This window comes from Scyliorhinus torazame, chromosome 27 (assembly GCF_047496885.1).
Source record: "Scyliorhinus torazame isolate Kashiwa2021f chromosome 27, sScyTor2.1, whole genome shotgun sequence".
Lineage (NCBI taxonomy): Eukaryota > Metazoa > Chordata > Chondrichthyes > Carcharhiniformes > Scyliorhinidae > Scyliorhinus > Scyliorhinus torazame.
Window position 1 is genome coordinate 5,609,576 of NC_092733.1, and position 21,618 is coordinate 5,631,193.

At 50.0% G+C, this 21,618-nt stretch overlaps 1 protein-coding gene across 2 annotated transcripts in view; it reads left to right on the plus strand.

Moving 5' to 3' along the window:
* LOC140403146 (DENN domain-containing protein 1B-like) overlaps positions 1-21,618 on the plus strand; it is a 100,843-nt gene that overhangs the window by 19,648 nt on the left and 59,577 nt on the right. For both annotated transcript variants that reach the window (XM_072490828.1, XM_072490829.1), the window contains exons 3-4: positions 10,358-10,401; positions 11,610-11,659. In XM_072490828.1, the coding sequence (XP_072346929.1) occupies positions 10,358-10,401; positions 11,610-11,659 (94 nt within the window). The remainder of the gene's footprint in view (positions 1-10,357; positions 10,402-11,609; positions 11,660-21,618) is intronic.

Below are 21,618 nucleotides of genomic sequence, written 5' to 3' on the forward strand. Positions count from 1 at the left end.
CGGAGTTCATGAAGAAAGTCTGCCGAGGAGTCTGGAACATTTTGAAAGGTCCGTCTAAAATGTTTTGACACCTTCGAATGTCACTATTAGGTGCTGTATTATAGTGTTGATGTGATTCATCTCTGGGATCAGTCTGCCAGTGATACGTGGACCCTTATATTGACCAGCTTTATGTAATTGTTCACGCGCATTATCGTGCTTTCCCAATGGAGAAAGCAACATAATGGGCACGTTACTCCGGAAACATTTCTAAGTTCATTTGTGGCGGGTTTTTCAGGGAGTTTCCCATCGCTATTATAGAATTATAGAATCATAGAATTTACAGTGCAGAAGGACGCCATTCGGCCCATCGGGTCTGCACCGTCTCTTGGAAAGAGCACCCTACCCAAGGTCAACACCTCCACCCTATCCCCATAACCCAGTAATCCCACCCAACACTAAGGGAAATTTTGGACACTAAGGACAATTTAGCATGGCCAATCACCTAACCTGCACATCTTTGGACTGTGGGAGGAAACCGGAGCACCCGGAGGAAACCCACGCACACACGGGGAGGATGTGCAGACTCCGCACAGACAGTGACCCAAGCCGGGAATCGAACCTGCGACCCTGGAGCTGTGAAGCAGTTGTGCTATCCACAATGCTACCGTGCTGCCCCCAAGTGACTTAGTCACTTTATTGGGCCCTGCGGACTTTCTCACTGGTTTAGCCCAGATTTCTGTTTCGCACTGGGAAGCTGATCTCCGTGATCGGGCCGCCATTTTGAAAGGGTGCCCTGATCTCTAAGTGAGCTTGTGGGTCCCCACACTCCCCACCCATGCGCAATGTCACCCCCCCACACACATGGACACTACCCTACACCCCCCCAAGTGAGGACACCCCTCAATGAGGTCCCTGGGGGTCCACCTCTTCAGGCCCCACAAGCCCCCTTCGAACACCCCCTCCCTTCAAGGACCCCCACATGTTCACCCTCCAACCTCCCGGATCTCCTACCTACCTGCACACCCCCACCCTTCAACCCCCCCCCCCCCCCCCCCTCCACCCTCCTTTCATGGATATGGCCCCCCTCGGCCCTTGAGCCTTGGCAGTGCCACCCTGGCACTCAGGCATGTTTGCACTGGCACCCCTGCAGTGCTCCTGCCAGCTTAGCTTTGTAATTTGTTAGTGACACGGTGGGGGTGCCAAGTTGCCCATGTTCCAGGGGGAGGGCCAGGGTGCCACTCTGCACTGACCCTGACCACCAGGGGTCTCCGGTGGCCCAGGAGACCCCCCCGGGTGCCATTGCACCTGGTCCACTTTTGTGTGTACCAGCATTGATAGCTGCAGCCTCTGGTAGACCCTGAGTAAGTTCGCCAAAACCGGTTTAAAACCGGCTTCGGAGCATGCCGTTTAGTCCCGTCCATGTGAGCGGGATTCTGACTCCGACCTCTCGCGGGACTTCAGTGAATCCCGCCAGGCGTGAAGACTTCCGGGAAGCCCACGAGAGGGCTCTCCCGGCATTCACTGGTCGCACCGCACTCGAGCACGAACGCAACACGGTTGGTGGATCGCACCCAATGTATTTTTTTAAATGCCCTCTGATGTCATGTTTTGTGCTTTGATTTAATTGGAGTGGCAATCTGGATGTTTTTAAAAAGAAACCCAGCTTCTGAAAGTTGAACGAATGGTCTGTACCTGCTCCACCTCCATTTAACGGCACGGTCTCTGGGTGAAAGGGAAATCGTTTCCTGTTCTGTCAGTGGAGTTGGAAGCTTTTGTTATGACAGATGTTCCATGAATGCTTGGCTGGGTTTCTAAAATTTAGGCTCAGCAGGTGCAATCATTGATCCAAGAACTATTGAAACGTTTACGTGCCTGTACTAACAGAATATGGGCTGGATTCTCCTCCGGCGGTAGCTGGTAGCAGAGTTCCTGGCGGTGGAAATCCCGTGTGGGGGGACAAATCGGAATTGGCACCCTGTCCGTGATGCTCCGGGCCCCCACTGGCAGTGGAATCCAGGTTTGCACCCCAGGCCAGTGGAAGGATGCAAATGGGTCAAAATGACCCATTTGCATCCTATTAACGGACTGGGCACCGGATTCTCCACATCTTCGTAATTCTTTGGACCAGGATTCATGTGGGCATGAATTGGAACAAGTATTTGCCAGTATGGCCCTGGCGTGGATGATCTTGCAGTGGAACAAATATTAGGTAGGTGCCCCCATAGTGCATTGGAGGGCCCACCATAATACAAATCCTGCCCACCTCTCCAGACCCCCATATCAGAGACCCCCCATATCAGAGAACCTCCCCATAGTAGAGAACCCTCCCTGACCCCCATCAGTCACTCCTGTCTGGAGGGTGAAGAGCAGTCCAGACAGAAGCAGTGAAAGAAATCACTGCTTTTTCACTCACCCGTGCCTTACACCTGCTGCCTCAGACAGATGTCTAGAAAGCAGCAGCTGTATCTTAATAGAGCACACAGCAGTCTCTCACTTCTCTCTGAGAGGTAAGTCTAGCGTTACGTTCGTCCAGCATGTTTTCACTGGATTAGATTTATTGTCACGTGTACCGAGGTACAGTGAAAAGTATTGTTCTGTGTACAGTCCAGACAGATCGGTCCATACATGAAAAAACATAGAACATGCATAAATACACAATGTAGATACATAGACACAGGCATCGGGTGAAGCATTGGGAGTGTAGTACTGCTCAGGAGAGAAGATGTGAGGAGAGATCAGTCCATAAGAGGGCCATTCAGGAGTCTGGTAACAGCGGGGAAGAAGCTGTTTTTGAACCTATTAGTGCGTGTTCTCAGACTTTTGTATCTCCAGCCCGAAGGAAGAGGTTGGAAGAATGAATAACCCGGGTGGGAGGGGTCTTTGATTATGCTGCCCGCTTTCCCAAGGCAGCGGGAGGTGTAGATGGAGTCAATGGATGGGAGGCAGGTTTGTGTGATGGACTGGGCGGTGTTCACGGCTCTCTGAAGTTTCTTACAGACTTGGGCCGCATCTAGGTCATATCTAATTTAGAACTCAATTCCACTTACCCACCTTAGCTCCATATCCTTTGATTCCCTATCCTAACAAAATCCATCCATCAGAATCTTGAAAACTCCAAATGACCCTCACAGCCCCGTGGGGAGAGAATTCCAGATCTCCGCTTCCCTTCTGTGTGAAAAAGTACTTCCCTATTCTGGGTTCTAACTCTAATTTTAATATTTCCCCCATTAGAGGACATAGTTTCTCTCTTATTTGCCCCATTGTATCCTTTAATCATTTGAAATACCTCCATCAGATCACTCTCTAGCTTCTAAACTCGAGGGAACACAACCCAAGTCTGGCCTGACCTCACCATTAAACTGTCTCAGCCTGTTACGCCCGACACAATGGGGACAAGTGTGACTGATGAGGACAAGTGGGCGGAGCTACTGTGGTTGAGGTATTACCAAATGCAACAGGAAACAAGTTTGCATGGCCTCAGCATTCTCAAAATGCTCTCTTTCCTCTCTTGATCATGTTCGAAGTTGTCTTAAATTTACTATTTTTAAAAATAATCATGTCCAAACTGGCAGCATAAACGTTAAAGGGGCAGCTCACTGTCAATATGTTTTTGACCACACTCTCCCTTCAATCTATTCTGTAGGTCCTGCACATTCTGTGCTACTTTGCCCTTTCTTCAGGTCTAAGGCTTCACAGTCCAAAGTCCTGTCCTGTCCTCACCGTACATCAACACTTTCTGAAACACAAAACTGATGAAAAGCATGTTCTGCAATCTGCAGCATTCCTCTCATTAGTATCATGACTGTGTCTGCCCAGGGCAGTCACTCAGTGGAACAGCCTCCTGTCTGTAGGGGCGACACGGTAACACAGTGGTTAGTACTTTTGCTTCACAGCTCCTGGGTCCCAGGTTCGATTCCCCGCTGGGTCACTGATGTGTGGAGGCTGTACGTTCTCCCCGTGTGTGCGTGGGTTTCCTCCGGGTGCTCTGGTTTCCTCCCACAGTCCAAAACTGAGCAGGTTAGGTGGATTGGCCATGATAAATTGCCCATTAGCATCCAGAAAGGATAGGTGGAGTTGTTGTGTTACGGGGATATGGTGGAGTTGTGGGCTTATGTAGGGTGCTCTTTCCAAGGGCAGGTGCAGACTTGATGGGCCGAATGGCCTCCTTCTGCACTGTAAATTCTATGATTCTATGACTGCAGCCCTGGAATAGTTGCAAGGGGAAATCTGTGACCTCTCACCTTGCTTGTGGGGAAAGGAAGAGGTTTGAAGCAGAAGGATAAATACGGCAATTTTCGGGAACCTTGGATAACGAGTGATATTGTAGGCCTCGTCAAAAAGAAAAAGGAGGCATTTGTCAGGGCTAAAAGGCTGGGAACAGACGAAGCCTGTATGGAATATAAGGAAAGTAGGAAGGAACTTAAGCAAGGAGTCAGGAGGGCTAGAAGGGGTCACGAAAAGTCATTGGCAAATAGGGTTAAGGAAAATCCCAAGGCTTTTTACACGTACATAAAAAGCAAGAGGGTAGCCAGGGAAAGGGTTGGCCCACTGAAGGATAGGCAAGGGAATCTATGTGTGGAGCCAGAGGAAATGGGCGAGGTACTAAATGAACACTTTGCATCAGTATTCACCAAAGAGAAGGAATTGGTAGATGTTGAGTCTGGAGAAGGGTGTGTAGATAGCCTGGGTCACATTGAGATCCAAAAAGACGAGGTGTTGGGTGTCTTAAAAAATATTAAGGTAGATAAGTCTCCAGGGCCTGATGGGATCTACCCCAGAATACTGAAGGAGGCTGGAGAGGAAATTGCTGAGGCCTTGACAGAAATCTTTGGATCCTCACTGTCTTCAGGTGATGTCCCGGAGGACTGGAGAGTAGCCAATGTTGTTCCTCTGTTTAAGAAGGGTAACAAGGATAATCCAGGGAACTACAAGCCGGTGAGCCTTACTTCAGTGGTGCGGAAATTACTGGAGAGAATTCTTCGAGACAGGATCTACTCCCATTTGGAAGCAAATGGACGTATTAGTGAGAGGCAGCATGGTTTTGTGAAGGGGAGGTCGTGTCTCACTAACTTGATAGAGTTTTTCGAGGAGGTCACTAAGATGATTGATGCAGGTAGGGCAGTGGATGTTGTCTATATGGACTTCAGTAAGGCCTTTGACAAGGTCCCTCATGGTAGACTAGTACAAAAGGTGAAGTCACACGGGATCAGGGGTGAGCTGGCAAGGTGGATACAGAACTGGCTAGGTCATAGAAGGCAGAGAGTAGCAATGGAGGGATGCTTTTCTAATTGGAGGGCTGTGACTAGTGGTGTTCCACAGGGATCAGTGCTGGGACCTTTGCTGTTTGTAGTATATATAAATGATTTGGAGGAAAATGTAACTAGTCTGATTAGTAAGTTTGCAGACGACACAAAGGTTGGTGGAATTGCGGATAGCGATGAAGACTGTCGGAGGATACAGCAGGATTTAGATTGTCTGGAGACTTGGGCGGAGAGATGGCAGATGGAGTTTAATCCGGACAAATGTGAGGTTTAAAAGCCGGTTGCAGCCATTGGACACTTCTTCCCGCGATCGGGAGCGTTGCGACTGATAGCCCCTCGACCGTGGGTCGTGACCCTGCGATTGGAAATGATTGGTATAACCTAATAAAGAGTGGGCCCCACTGCCTTAACCCCTCCCTCTTCAATGATTTTAAAATGATCACTCTTGTTTTACAATCCCTCTGTGTCTTCCCATTTCCCCATCTCTGTAATCTCTGCCAGCTCCTCTCATTCGGGCTTCTTACGTAACCCCAATTTCCAGTGTTCCACCATTAGTGTCCGTGTCTCCAACACCCTGGGCCCTGAGCTCCGCCATTCCTTCTCTAAAAACCTCTTTGCTCCGTGCTAATTTAAAACACTCCTTAAAACTCCTCTTTGTCTCCTACTTTCAACCTCTTTATGTGGCCCAGTGTCAGATTTTATTTATTAACAGTCTGGTGAAAGTGCTTTAGCTGCTGGTATAAATTATTGTTGTGTCATAAAGACTAGGAAGATTGCAGTTTCAATCCTGCTGTCTGCTGAGTTAAGCTGACCACAGCCAGGGTGGTAGCCGAGGCAGAGCAAGTGACTTTATTGCAATTGGCCGCGGAAGCACAAAGTTCACAATCCGGAGAATTGTAATAAGCGCTGGGAAGCAGAGGTGTGTGGACAGGAAGTCTTTAGCCATGATTCCACCTGTAGTCAACCAGCCAGTTTAAATATTTCTTTTTTTTTTAATGTAGATTGCCTAATTATTTTTTTTCCAATTAAGGGGCAATTTAGCGTGGCCAATCCACCTTCCCTGCACATCTTTGGGGGTGAAATCCACGCAAACATGGGGAGAATGTGCAAACTCCACACAGACAGTGACCCAGAGCCAGGATTCGAACCCGGGTCCTCAGCGCCGTAGGCTGCAGTGCTAACCACTGTGCCGCGTGCCGCCCTCAAACAGCCAGTTAATGCTTGTTCACAAATGTCGAATGGCCACAGGTCATTGCCGTGGGAAGAGGAAAAACAAAATGTGAAGGCACCAGAAGAGGTGGTTTTGGGTCCTGTGATTGTGGGCTCAGACTCTCTCTCAGTGACTGGAGTTTTTTAAAAAGTTGTGGCAAATGTTTCCTGCTGAGCTCATCACCAGGTCAACGGGCAATGGGCAGAAAAGTCACGCACAAAACATCATCTCTATTACTCAGGAGGCAGCTTAGAGAAATGTTTGGAACTGGAGTCAGGGCCATGTGCTGACAGGGGATGGAGTGATGAGGCAGGATGGGTAGATCAGACATTTTATATATTTTTTTAAACAGAATCACGTTCTAGTTACTGAGCAGCTCCATCTTGTATTAAACCACATCCTGTCTGCTAGGAAACAGGCCCAACTCTCTGCTGGTACAGTGCAGGGATTGGCCACGGACGCTCGACAGCTGCGTACGGTTTTACCCCTTGTCTTCCCTACTCTCCTGAAAGTGCTGACTCTCGCTACAGACAGATGCACCATGACTGGAAATCCCTGGTACCCAGACCCCCCCCCCATTAATGGTGTTTAAAGAGGATGCAATTCACAAGCACGACACAGGGACATATTTGCACAGTTACTGGCTCTGGCAGCCTTCCATTCATTGTGTGCTTAATGCTCAAAGCTACTGATTTTGAAGATTGAATGATAGATTGAACTGGCTAGTTGTGAGCAGTCATGGCAGCTGGAGTTAAGCTGAGATTTCAGAACCCTCCTCTGATCCTGAATCTTATGGGTCGTGGTTGGTATGAATTAGATTCATGTCTGACTCTGCTCTTGGGGGGGACCGATCATTGCACTGAAATCACAAATCTATAGAGACCTGAGCGAGGTAGAGGGTGCAAGACAGATGCGTACGGTATTCAGGGGAGAAGAGTAGAATTGAGGGACAATTACAGAGAGGTGGCATAATGAAGAAGTGATGTAGAGGAATGGGGGCGTACGGTCGAGTAATATACAGGCTGGTCAGGGTTCCATCTAAGGGAGGGAATATAAGGTTATAAAGGAAGCTGAATAATGCTGATAACAGATGTATGTTCAAGTCCTCTGCTGGTGGAATGATCCAAATCCCATTGCCTGGCGGTTACTAGGCTACATTGTTCAATTCAATTTCACAACTTGGGATTTGAACCCAGGCGCTGATTTCACATACTGTAACATAACCACAAAGCGACCATGTTCTCTTCATCTATGATGCCCAACAGGAATACTGGGAGGGATCAATGGATATTTCAGGAGGAGTTTTCCGGCCATTCATGCCGGTGGGATTTTTCCAGTTCCGCCGATGGCACCCCCCTTGCCGCGGGGTTCACAGTCAATGGGAAACCCCGTTAACAACGGTGTAACCAGAGGATCCTGTCACTGGCCAATAGCAGACAGCCTCACGGCGGGTACATGGAGAATCCCACTCTGCATATCTGTGTTCGTGTATTGCTCTTAGCGTGTGCTGTAGGTCCAGTACCAATCATAGAACATAGAACATACAGTGCAGAAGGAGGCCATTCGGCCCATCAAGTCTCATATAAATAAAACCAAAAGACAAAATGCTGGAAAATCTCAGCAGGTCTGACAGCATCTGTAAGGAGAGAAAAGAGCTAGCGTTTCTAATCCAGATGACCCTTTGTCAAAGCTCTTCCTTCCCCTCCAGGAGGTCCGGCACCTCTGACACGCCAAAGATCGGCACCATCGTGTCCAGCTTCGCCTCAAACTTTACAATCCACGATAGGGTCAAGAACACCGCCTCCCAATCGCTCTCCAACCCCCCACTTCCCCAGAACACGGGGCGGCACGGTGGCACAGTGGTTAGCACTGTTGCTTCACAGCGCCAGGGTCCCGGGTTCGATTCCCGGCTTGGGTCACTGTCTGTGTGGAGTCTGCACGTTCTCCCCGTGTGTGCGTGGGTTTCCTCCGGGTGCTCCGGTTTCCCCCCACAAGTCCCGAAAGACGTGCTTGTTCGGTGAATTGGACATTCTGAATTCTCCCTCAGTGTACCCGAACAGGCGCCGGAATGCGGTGACTCGGGGATTTCCACAGTAACTTCATTGCAGTGTTAATGTAGCCTACTTGTGACAATAATAAAGATTATTATAATATTTGGGCACAATTGACCGGCCCCCACCCACATTTCTCGCATCTGTCTGTTGCCCCCAGAAAAAAAACACTCATCCGAGCCTGAGTCACGTGGACCCTGTGCCCAACTTTAAACTGAATCAAGCTCATTCTAGCACAGGAAGAGGTTGAGTTCACTCACCGCATTGCCTCACACCAGAGTCCCCATCCTATCTCCCTCCTCAACTCCTGGTTGATCCTTTCCACCAGGACCTTGTCCTGCTCTCCCAGCCACCCGTATATATTCCCAATCCTGCCCTCTCCCACCTCTGGGAGCAGCACCTTCTCCAGCCGCATGTACTCCGATAGTTGGGTGAATGAAGGAAGCTCCTTTCGCGCAAAGTTCCCCCACATCTGCCAGTCCCTAAACACACTCCTCCTTGGTAACTCAAACCCCTCCCTCAGCTCATCCAACCCAGCAAACATCCCCTGCCTTTTAGCAGCTTTTTGATTGACAGATCCAAGCAGTTTCAAAGGGAGAATTAAGGTTGTTTATTTATATAGCTGCACAGGGGTCCATGAGCTCTCAAGTACTTCCTCTTTTGAGCAGCTGTTTTTCCAACTGCAGTTTGTTTAAAGAGGCTGTCACTTTGTTCTTAAGTGCTTCCTAGAAATGGCTGGTGCTCTGCTGGAGTGCTGCCCCCATTCCTGCTCTTTCTCGGAAACTCTTGAGAACAAAGTGAGCCTCTTTAAAAAAGCTGCGGATTGGGCCCTTGAAGAGCCCTTTAAAAATGGCACCTCGATCTCTGAGGAGTGAGACCTGTCAGAGAGATTAGGTCCCATCCTTCTCGGGTCCAGCGAGAACCCCGATGTGCCATTGGCTCGTCGGGATTGCTCCCAACGCCAGCAGGAAACACTCTGGTATTCCCATCGGCAGTGGCACTTAGTCTCCAATCAGGGGGATTGCGTCCATCACCCTCCCTTGATTATTCTTCAAGATTCAACATTATGTGTGCGATGTGGGACAGCGTCCATTGGGACACGGACAAAGAGATTGGCAAGCCAGTCCTACCCAGCAAAGTAGATTGGGAGTGAATCTTGGAAGTTCCACATAAATGAAAAATGAAATGAAAATGAAATGAAAATCGCTTATTGTCACAAGTAGTCTTCAAATGAAGTTACTATGAAAAGCCCCTAGTCGCCACATTCCGGCGCCTGTTCGGGGAGGCTGGTATGGGAATTGAACCGTGCTGTTGGCCTGCCTTGGTCTGCTTTCAAAGCCAGTGATTTAGCCCTGTGCTAAACCAGCAAATTCCACTGGGCAGCATAATTTCCAGTCTGCTGAAGACTCACTAAACTCCATCCCAAAGAAAGATGTTCTCGACTCGCCTCACTCCCCAGAGTGATAGGCTGATACAGCATGGAGGGAGGCCATTTGTCCCATTCTGCCTGTACTGGCCTTATCGTCCTGTCGTGGGAACACTTTGCAGTGCTGATAGTCGGCCTCCAGGTTGGCAGAGACTGTATTTTGCAGATACCCTTTGCCCCTTCAATGTGATGATGAATTCCACAGGAAATCTTCATCTTCACTACATCTCCTGTGGATAACTCCCAACTGGATCTCCATCAAATGAATCAGCAGCTTCTTCACTGGCCTTCAGTTCTTCTTTCTTACAAAAATGCATCTGACGGTGCTTGCAGGCTAGTAAACAAAGCAGCAAATCAGGAGGAACAATGACTGTAGTGTGCAAGCTGAGACAGATGACTATTTACTGAACTTGTTCTCCCCTTCCAGACCCCGCTGTACTGAGGCAGTTTCCTGAAGATTACAATGACCAGGTAAGCTGTACTTTCTATTTCACTCTGTCATTTGCAGCTGGAAAATCGAACTAACCCATCAGTGAGCTGATTAACAAGTAGACCAGTGACAGGTGCAGACATGATGGGTGCTGAACAAGTCCCCTTCACATTCATTCGTATTTTGGTTAAATGATGAGAGTTAAATCTGAGTAGGAGCTCCACAGTGGATTTTAAGATAATTGTTTTGGGCCAGGTTAAATATTTATTGATCATGGTACTGTTTTGTTGCCCTGTGTGTGAATTGGTTTATCACGTGTACACAGGAGATTGAAAAATCCTCATTGTGGCAGGTGCCAACTTGTCAAAATGACGATACAAATAAAACAAGTAATCCAAATTTTAAAAATTCATTCATGGCTAGGCCAGCATTTATTACCTTTGAGAAAAATCAGAATTCATGTCATTGTTATGGGTTAATTCTAATGAAAGGGTTCTGCTATAGACTGCGAGTGAGTGCCTGACTGGTGCCTCAGTGTCATCTCTTATTTCTTTACAACACAATAATAATAATCTTTATTACTGTCACAAGTAGGCTTCCATTAACACGGCAATGAAGTTACTGTGAAAAGCCCCTAGTCGCCACATTCCGGCACCTGTTCGGGTACACAGAGGGAGAATTCAGAATGTCCAATTCATCTAACAGCACGTCTTTCGGGACTTGTGGGAGGAAACCGGAGCACCCGGAGGAAACTCACGCAGACACGGGGAGAACGTGCAGACTCCAACCTGATAGTGACCCAATCTGGGAATCGAACCTGAAACCCTGGTGCTGCGAAGCATCAGTGCTAACCACTGCCTTGATTGCTGATGTGGGAACACTTTGTCTTCTTCAGCTTCATCCATTTCCCTCCATCCAGTTATGTTAAAACTCTCTCCAGTTCACTCAGCTAAGTTCATGTTCAAGTGCCCAGATTTGACTCTGGAACTGGACGAGGTTTGAATGAGTTAGAGTGTCAGCAGACTACGTAACCAATGGAGATGTCAGTAAAGCCTCTAACACCCTGCACTGCATCTGCAGCCTTGCAGCGGAAGCCACTAGACAGTAAACTGAAGTGGGGGCTCATGGATCAATCCCAGGGATCTCCTGGCTGTGTAGTTCAAAGTGACCCAGAAACAAATAACCAACCTGATATATTACTGAGAGCAGTTAATAGACCATCAAAACATGCCTGCTTTTCTTCTCACAGGAATCTCTACAGAGCCTGCCCAAATTCTGCTTCCCCTTTGACGTGGACAGGTAAGAGCTAACCTATGGATTTGGGACTGAATGTCTCTCCCTCTGCTCTTGTTGGGTGTCCAAAATCTGAGTTCAGCTTCAGTTCCGAATTGAAATTAATTTAAAGCTCAGCACTCACTCAGTTCCTGGTTGGTACATAGCACATAGTAACAGGTTAAAGCAGGCTTTGATATTCTCTCAAGTATTAATGTAACACTCCTTTATTTACTGCTTTATCTCAAAAGGAATTTTCCTGGTTCGTGTTCAACCAGAAGATATTGAACCTTGAAACCAATTTAACATTGTCAAGGGCGGACTGAGGGGGCAGAGAAGTGAAAGGGAAAGAGAGGAGCAAGGGGGAGTGGAGGAGAGAGAAAGGGAGAATGGGAAGGGGGGAAAAGAGGGAAAGAGAAGGAAAACATTGCTTTTTGCAGTTTTGTTTGCTTTGTTACAGGGAGTGGTTGCGGAAGGAGCCTCTGCATCATTTAATGGAAAGTTGGATTGCTATTTGAAGCAGAGGATGATGCAGGGCTTTGAGATTGAATAGGACAGGAATGTGGAAATAGTCTTAGATGGCAATGACAAAGAGCCAATTAAGTTATACTGTCAATGTTTCTTGCTTCACCTCCTGTCATGGAGGTGGCCCTGAGTGAGTGGTAATCTCAACTCTCCTGTCGCACACTCGCTGGCTACAAATTCGCTCCTTTAGTTAGGTTCAAACGTTTTGGGTAACCTCATTATTAAAATCTGAGCCAGGACACAAAGCTCAGTCTGACAGACAAAGACTGAATGATGAAGTGCTATTTAACCAGCCAATCCCACCCTTATCTAAAAAGCAAGTACAGACACCCAATCGCGCTGCTGAAATCGCCACCGTAGCAGAATTCTCCATCAGCCGGAATTGGGAAAGGCGATTGGGCTGAGAATTGGTTTTAGTGCCAAAATTGTGACGGGCACTGGGTGCACGCCAAATTGGATTGGATTTATTTATTGTCGCATAGAACCGAGCAGCTCAAAAAGATCGTTTAGAACATAGAACATAGAAAAATACAGTACAGAACAGGCCCTTCGGCCCACAATGTTGTGCCGAACCTTTGTCCTAGATTAATCATAGATTATCATTGAATTTACAGTGCAGAAGGAGGCCATTCGGCCCATTGAGTCTGCACCGGCTCTTGGAAAGAGCACCCTCCCCAAAGTCAACACCTCCACCCAACACCAAGGGCAATTTTGGACACTAAGGGCAATTTATCATGGCCAATCCACCCAACCTGCACATCTTTGGACTGTGGGAGGAAACCGGAGCACCCGGAGGAAACCCACGCACACACGGGGAGGATGTGCAGACTCCGCACAGACAGTGACACAAGCCGGAATCGAACCTGGGACCCTGGAGCTGTGAAGCAATTGTGCTATCCACAATGCTACCATGCTGCCCTTAAGAACAAATAAATCTACACTATATCATTTTACCGTAATCCATGTACCTATCCAATAGCTGCTTGAAGGTCCCTAATGTTTCCGACTCAACTACTTCCACAGGCAGTGCATTCCATGCCCCCACTACTCTGGGTAAAGAACCTACCTCTGACATCCCCCCTATATCTTCCACCATTCACCTTAAATTTATGTCCCCTTGTAATGGTTTGTTCCACCCGGGGAAAAAGTCTCTGACTGTCTACTCTATCTATTCCCCGATCAACTTATAAACCTCTATCAAGTCGCCCCTCATCCTTCTCCATTCTAATGAGAAAAGGCCTAGCACCCTCAACCTTTCCTCGTAAGACCTACTCTCCATTCCAGGCAACATCCTGGTAAATCTCCTTTGCACCTTTTCCAAAGCTTCCACATCCTTCCTAAAATGTGGCGACCAGAACTGTACACAGTACTCCAAATGTGGCCTTACCAAAGTTTTGTACAGCTGCATCATCACCTCACGGCTCTTAAATTCAATCCCTCTGTTAATGAACGCTAGCACACCATAGGCCTTCTTCACAGCTCTATCCACTTGAGTGGCAACTTTCAAAGATGTATGAACATAGACCCCAAGATCTCTCTGCTCCTCCACATTGCCAAGAACTCTACCGTTAACCCTGTGTTCCGCATTCATATTTGTCCTTCCAAAATGGACAACCTCACACTTTTCAGTGTTAAACTCCATCTGCCACTTCTCAGCCCAGCTCTGCATCCTATCTATGTCTCTTTGCAGCCGACAACAGCCCTCCTCACTATCCACAACTCCACCAATCTTCGTATCGTCTGCAAATTTACTGACCCACCCTTCAACTCCCTCATCCAAGTCATTAATGAAAATCACAAACAGCAGAGGACCCAGAACTGATCCCTGCGGTACGCCACTGGTAACTGGGATCCAGGCTGAATATTTGCCATCCACCATCACTCTCTGACTTCTATCGGTTAGCCAGTTTGTTATCCAACTGGCCAAATTTCCCACTATCCCATGCCTCCTTACTTTCTGCAGAAGCCTACCATGGGGAACCTTATCAAATGCCTTACTAAAATCCATGTACACTACATCCAGTGCTTTACCTTCATCCACATGCTTGGTCACCTCCTCAAAGAATTCAATAAGACTTGTAAGCAAGACCTACCCCTCACAAATCTGTGCTGACTATCCCTAATCAAGCAGTGTCTTTCCAGATGCTCAGTAATCCTATCCTTCAGTACCCTTTCCATGACTTTGCCTACCACCAAAGTAAGACTAACTGGCCTGTAATTCCCAGGGTTATCCCTAGTCCCTTTTTTGAACAGGGGCACAACATTCGCCACTCTCCAATCCCCTGGTACCACTCCTGTTGACAGTGAGGACGAAAAGATCATTGCCAACGGCTCTGCAATTTCATCTCTTGCTTCCCATAGAATCCTTGGATATATCCCGTCAGGCCCGGGGGACTTGTCTATCCTCAAGTTTTTCAAAATGTCCAACACATCTTCCTTCCTAACAAGTATTTCCTTGAGCTTACCAGTCTGTTTCACACTGTCCTCTCCAACAATATGGCCCCTCTCATTTGTAAATACTGAAGAAAAGTACTCGTTCAAGACCTTTCCTATCTCTTCAGACTCAATACACAATCTCCCGCTACTGTCCTTGATCGGACCTACCCTCGCTCTAGTCATTCTCATATTTCTCACATATGTGTAAAAGGTTTTCCTTGATCCTACCCGCCAAAGATTGTTCATGCCCTCTCTTAGCTCTCCTAATCCCTTTCTTCAGTTCCCTCCTGGCTATCTTGTATCCCTCCGATGCCCTGTCTGAACCTTGTTTCCTCAGCCTTACATAAGTCTCCTTTTTCCTCTTAACAAGACATTCAACCTCTCTTGTCAACCATGAAAAGAAAATACATAATAGAACAACACAAGTTATACAATGTAACTACATGGGAACCTGGATTGTAGTTTTAGGGTAAGGGAGAATGAGAGTATAGAGGTCAGGAGCACAGATTTGACGTCGCAGGAGGGGGCCAGCGTTCAGGTAGGTGGTTTGAAGTGTGTCTACTTCAATGCCAGGAGTATACGAAACAAGGTAGGGGAACTGGCAGCGTGGGTTGGTACCTGGGACTTCGATGTTGTGGCCATTTCGGAGACATGGATAGAGCAGGGACAGGAATGGATGTTGCAGGTTCCGGGGTTTAGGTGTTTTAGTAAGCTCAGAGAAGGAGGCAAAAGAGGGGGAGGTGTGGCGCTGCTAGTCAAGAGCAGTATTACGGTGGCGGAGAGGATGCTAGATGGGGACTCTTCTTCCGAGGTAGTATTGGCTGAAGTTAGAAACAGGAAAGGAGAGGTCACCCTGTTGGGAGTTTTTTATAGGCCTCCTAATAGTTCTAGGGATGTAGAGGAAAGGATGGCGAAGATGATTCTGGATATGAGCGAAAGTAACAGGGTAGTTATTATGGGAGACTTTAACTTTCCAAATATTGACTGGAAAATATATAGTTCGAGTACAATAGATGGGTCGTTTTTTGTACAGTGTGTGCAGGAGGGTTTCCTGAAACAATATGTTGACAGGCCAACAAGAGGCAAGGCCACGTTGGATTTGGTTTTGGGTAATGAACCAGGCCAGGTGTTGGATTTGGAGGTAGGAGAGCACTTTGGGGACAGTGACCACAATTCGGTGACGTTTACGTTAATGATGGAAAGGGATAAGTATACACCGCAGGGCAAGAGTTATAGCTGGGGGAAGGGCAATTATGATGCCATTAGACGTGACTTGGGGGGGATAAGGTGGAGAAGTAGGCTGCAAGTGTTGGGCACACTGGATAAGTGGGGCTTGTTCAAGGATCAGCTACTGCGTGTTCTTGATAAGTATGTACCGGTCAGACAGGGAGGAAGGCGTCGAGTGAGGGAACCGTGGTTTACCAAGGAAGTGGAATCTCTTGTTAAGAGGAAGAAGAAGGCCTATGTGAAGATGAAGTGTGAAGTTTCGGTTGGGGCGATGGATAGTTACAAGGTAGCGAGGAAGGATCTAAAGAGAGAGCTAAGACGAGCAAGGAGGGGACATGAGAAGTATTTGGCAGGAAGGATCAAGGAAAACCCAAAAGCTTTCTATAGGTATGTCAGGAATAAGCGAATGACTAGGGAAAGAGTAGGACCAGTCAAGGACAGGGATGGGAAATTGTGTGTGGAGTCTGAAGAGATAGGCGAGATACTAAATGAATATTTTTCGTCAGTATTCACTCAGGAAAAAGATAATGTTGTGGAGGAGAATGCTGAGCCCCAGGCTAATAGAATAGATGGCATTGAGGTACGTAGGGAAGAGGTGTTGGCAATTCTGGACAGGCTGAAAATAGATAAGTCCCCGGGACCTGATGGGATTTATCCTAGGATTCTATGGGAGGCCAGGGAAGAGATTGCTGGACCTTTGGCTTTGATTTTTATGTCATCATTGGCTACAGGAATAGTGCCAGAGGACTGGAGGACAGCAAATGTGGTCCCTTTGTTCAAAAAGGGGAGCAGAGACAACCCCGGCAACTATAGACCGGTGAGCCTCACGTCTGTAGTGGGTAAAGTCTTGGAGGGGATTATAAGGGACAAGATTTATAATCATCTAGATAGGAATAATATGATCAGGGATAGTCAGCATGGCTTTGTGAAGGGTAGGTCATGCCTCACAAACCTTATTGAGTTCTTTGAGAAGGTGACTGAACAGGTAGACGAGGGTAGAGCAGTTGATGTGGTGTATATGGATTTCAGCAAAGCGTTTGATAAGGTTCCCCACGGTAGGCTATTGCAAAAAATACGGAGGCTGGGGATTGAGGGTGATTTAGAGATGTGGATCAGAAATTGGCTAGCTGAAAGAAGACAGAGGGTGGTGGTTGATGGGAAATGTTCAGAATGGAGTACAGTCACAAGTGGAGTACCACAAGGATCTGTTCTGGGGCCGTTGCTGTTTGTCATTTTTATCAATGACCTAGAGGAAGGCGCAGAAGGGTGGGTGAGTAAATTTGCAGACGATACTAAAGTCGGTGGTGTTGTCGATAGTGTGGAAGGATGTAGCAGGTTACAGAGGGATATAGATAAGCTGCAGAGCTGGGCTGAGAGGTGGCAAATGGAGTTTAATGTAGAGAAGTGTGAGGTGATTCACTTTGGAAGGAATAACAGGAATGCGGAATATTTGGCTAATGGTAAAGTTCTTGAAAGTGTGGCTGAGCAGAGGGATCTAGGTGTCCATGTACATAGATCCCTGAAAGTTGCCACCCAGGTTGATAGGGTTGTGAAGAAGGCCTATGGAGTGTTGGCCTTTATTGGTAGAGGGATTGAGTTCCGGAGTCGGGAGGTCATGTTGCAGCTGTACAGAACTCTGGTCCGGCCGCATTTGGAGTATTGCGTACAGTTCTGGTCACCGCATTATAGGAAGGACGTGGAGGCTTTGGAGCGGGTGCAGAGGAGATTTACCAGGATGTTGCCTGGTATGGAGGGAAAATCTTATGAGGAAAGGCTGACGGACTTGAGGTTGTTTTCGTTGGAGAGAAGAAGGTTAAGAGGAGACTTAATAGAGGCATACAAAATGATCAGGGGGTTGGATAGGGTGGACAGTGAGAGCCTTCTCCCGCGGATGGATATGGCTGGCACGAGGGGACATAACTTTAAACTGAGGGGTAATAGATATAGGACAGAGGTCAGAGGTAGGTTCTTTACGCAAAGAGTAGTGAGGCCGTGGAATGCCCTACCTGCTACAGTAGTGAACTCGCTAACATTGAGGGCATTTAAAAGTTTATTGGATAAACATATGGATGATAATGGCATAGTGTAGGTTAGATGGCTTTTGTTTCGGTGCAACATCGTGGGCCGAAGGGCCTGTACTGCGCTGTATTGTTCTATGTTCTATGTTCTATGTTCTATAAGCACTGGCATCGGATGAAGCATACAGGGTGTAGTGTTAATGAGGTCAGTCCATAAGAGGGTCATTTAGGAGTCTGGTGACAGCGGGGAAGAAGCTGTTTTTGAGTCTGTTCCTGCGTGTTCTCAAACTTCTGTAACTCCTGCCTGATGGAAGAAGTTGGAAGAGTGAGTAAGCCGGGTGGGAGGGATCTTTGATTATACTGCCCGCTTTCCCCAGGCAGCGGGAGGTGTAGATGGAGTCAATGGATGGGAGGCAGGTTTGTGTGATGGACTGGGCAGTGTTCACGACTCTCTGATGTTTCTTGCGGTCCTGGGCTGAGCAGTTGCCATACCAGGCTGTGATGCAGCCTGATAGGATGCTTTCTATGGTGCATCTGTAAAAGTTGGTAAGAGTCAGTGTGGACATGCCGAATTTCCTTAGTTTCCTGAGGAAGTATAGGCGCTGTTGTGCTTTCTTGGTGGTAGCGTCGACGTGGGTGGACCAGATTCTGGCTGAGGCTGGGGCCGTGGACAGGGGACACCACAAGGGCTCATCCCACCACCAGCAGCTCCGGCAAGACACAAGGGAAGGCTCACGATTAGGGGTGGTGGTGGTGGTATGGGTGTGTGGGTGATGGTGGGGTGGTGGTGGTGGGTAGAGGGGGAGGAGGAGGCGGTGGTGGTAGGGTGGGGTAGGGTTGGTGGTGGGGAGGGTGGGTGCAGAGGGGGTGGTGGGGGTGGTGGGTAGAGGGGGAGTGTGGGGTGGTGGTGGTAGGGTGGGGTAGGGTTGGTGGTGGGGAGGGTGGGTGCAGAGGGGGTGGTGGGGGTGGTGGGTAGAGGGGGAGTGTGGGGTGGTGATGGTAGGGTAGGGTAGGGTTGGTGGTGGGGAGGGTGGGTGTAGAGGGGGTGGATGGGGTGGTGGTGGTGGGTAGAGGGGGAGTGTGGGGTGGTGATGGTAGGGTGGGGTAGGTTTGGTGGAGGGGAGGGTGGGTGTAGAGGGGGTGGATGGGGTGGTGGGGGTGGTGGGTAGAGGGGGAGTGTGGGGTGGTGATGGTAGGGTAGGGTAGGGTTGGTGGTGGGGAGGGTGGGTGTAGAGGGGGTGGATGGGGGTGGTGGTGGTGGGTAGAGGGGGAGGATAAGGCGGTGATGGTAGGGTGGGGTAGGTTTGGTGGAGGGGAGGGTGGGTGTAGAGGGGGTGGATGGGGTGGTGGTGGTAGGGTGGGGTAGGGCTGGTGGTGGGGAGGGGTGACACACGTCCCATGGGGAACCGTAACTCAGCAGGGTCTCACTTCCCCGCAGGATGCCGACCTCCACCCCGGCGACTGTCGTTTCTTCAAACCCTCCGACCATGTTGAGTGCCCTTTGTCCGTCTGCATTGAGATCCGTCAGACCCCCTCCAGACCTCCCCCACTCTCAGCGGGTGTGCACAGCCTTCTCCTGGGGGGAAACAGAAAATGTAGCGTTAGACAGTCCGACGCAGGCAGTCGAGGGGGTGGGTACCCGGTGGCTTCAGTGGCCAGAGCACCCAGCCATGACTGGCGGTGTGGGTGCCGGCATGTGGCAGAGGGTGGGGTTTCGAGGGCCGCCAGGTGGGGTGGATTACGGCTGCATGGGTCGGTGTGGGTGCCTGGGGCACAGTGCTGCCTACTCACCCTGGCCACCCTCAGGAGGTCACGCAGTTTTTTCCAGCTGGCCAGTCGGACGGTGTTGCCCATGACGCTGACCGCCTCTGTCATCAGCGTCCAGGCTCGTCGAATGTCAGCGCCTGGCAGCTTCCCACCCCGGGATACAGAGTCACCTGCCTCTCCTTCACTGCTGCCAGGAGGGTCTCGAGCTCAGCGTCCGTGAATCTCGGGACTGCTCTCCTCGCTTCCACCTTGTTGGCTGGGATGGTGTGTGTTGGGAGTGAAGTGTGTATCTGCGGATGCAGCTTGTCAGCTTCCTGAGTGTCTATCACGAATCCATTGAATCCCGCATCGGTTCCCATTCAACGTGGCGCCGGTGCTAACCCCTTAATGGTCGCTAAATTGGTCCAGGTGCGGCAACCTTTTTGCTGTCGTGGAGCTCGCGAAACCTGCCCCTCTGCCAATACATAGTCTCAGGAACGGAAAATCCAACTGCAGGTGTCTCCCAACAGCATGCGTTTCCTGATTTGTGTCTATCACAGGCTGGACCTTCCGGGTCATGTGATGGCGTATTGACCATAACATGATGTTGCAAATAGTCAGCACAAGGCCCAGCTGGTCACTGGGTCAACACAGAGTCCAGCTGGTCACTGGGTCAGCACTGGGCCCAGCTGGTCACTGGGTCAGCACAGGGCCCAGCTGGTCACTGGGTCAACACAGGGCCAGGCTGGTCACTGGGTCAGCACTGGGCCCAGCTGGTCGCTGGGTCAGCACTGGGCCCAGCTGGTCACTGGGTCAGTGCAGGGCCCAGCTGGTCACTGGGTCAACACAGGGCCAGGCTGGTCACTGGGTCAGCACTGGGCCCAGCTGGTCGCTGGGTCAGCACTGGGCCCAGCTGGTCACTGGGTCAGTGCAGGGCCCAGCTGGTCACAGAGTCAGCACAGGGCCCAGCTGGTCACTGGGTCAGCACAGGGCCCAGCTGGTCACTGGGTCAGCACAAGGCCCAGCTGGTCACTGGGTCAACACAGAGTCCAGCTGGTCACTGGGTCAGCACAGGGCCCAGCTGGTCACTGGGTCAGCACAGGGCCCAGCTGGTCACTGGGTCAGCACAGGGCCCAGCTGGTCACTGGGTCAGCACAGGGCCCAGCTGGTCACTGGGTCAACACAGAGTCCAGCTGGTCACTGGGTCAGCACAGGGCCCAGCTGGTCACTGGGTCAGCACTGGGCCCAGCTGGTCACTGGGTCAACACAGGGCCAGGCTGGTCACTGGGTCAGCACTGGGCCCAGCTGGTCACTGGGTCAGTGCAGGGCCCAGCTGGTCACAGAGTCAGCACAGGGCCCAGCTGGTCACTGGGTCAGCACAGGGCCCAGCTGGTCACTGGGTCAGCACAAGGCCCAGCTGGTCACTGGGTCAACACAGAGTCCAGCTGGTCACTGGGTCAGCACAGGGCCCAGCTGGTCACTGGGTCAGCACTGGGCCCAGCTGGTCGCTGGGTCAGCACTGGGCCCAGCTGGTCACTGGGTCAGCACAAGGCCCAGCTGGTCACTGGGTCAGCACAGGGCCCAGATGGTCACTGGGTCAGCACAGGGCCCAGCTGGTCACTGGGTCAACACAGAGTCCAGCTGGTCACTGGGTCAGCACAGGGCCCAGCTGGTCACTGGGTCAGCACTGGGCCCAGCTGGTCACTGGGTCAACACAGGGCCAGGCTGGTCACTGGGTCAGCACTGGGCCCAGCTGGTCGCTGGGTCAGCACTGGGCCCAGCTGGTCACTGGGTCAGCACAAGGCCCAGCTGGTCACTGGGTCAACACAGAGTCCAGCTGGTCACTGGGTCAGCACAGGGCCCAGCTGGTCACTGGGTCAGCACTGGGCCCAGCTGGTCGCTGGGTCAGCACTGGGCCCAGCTGGTCACTGGGTCAGTGCAGGGCCCAGCTGGTCACAGAGTCAGCACAGGGCCCAGCTGGTCACTGGGTCAGCACAGGGCCCAGCTGGTCACTGGGTCAGCACTGGGCCCAGC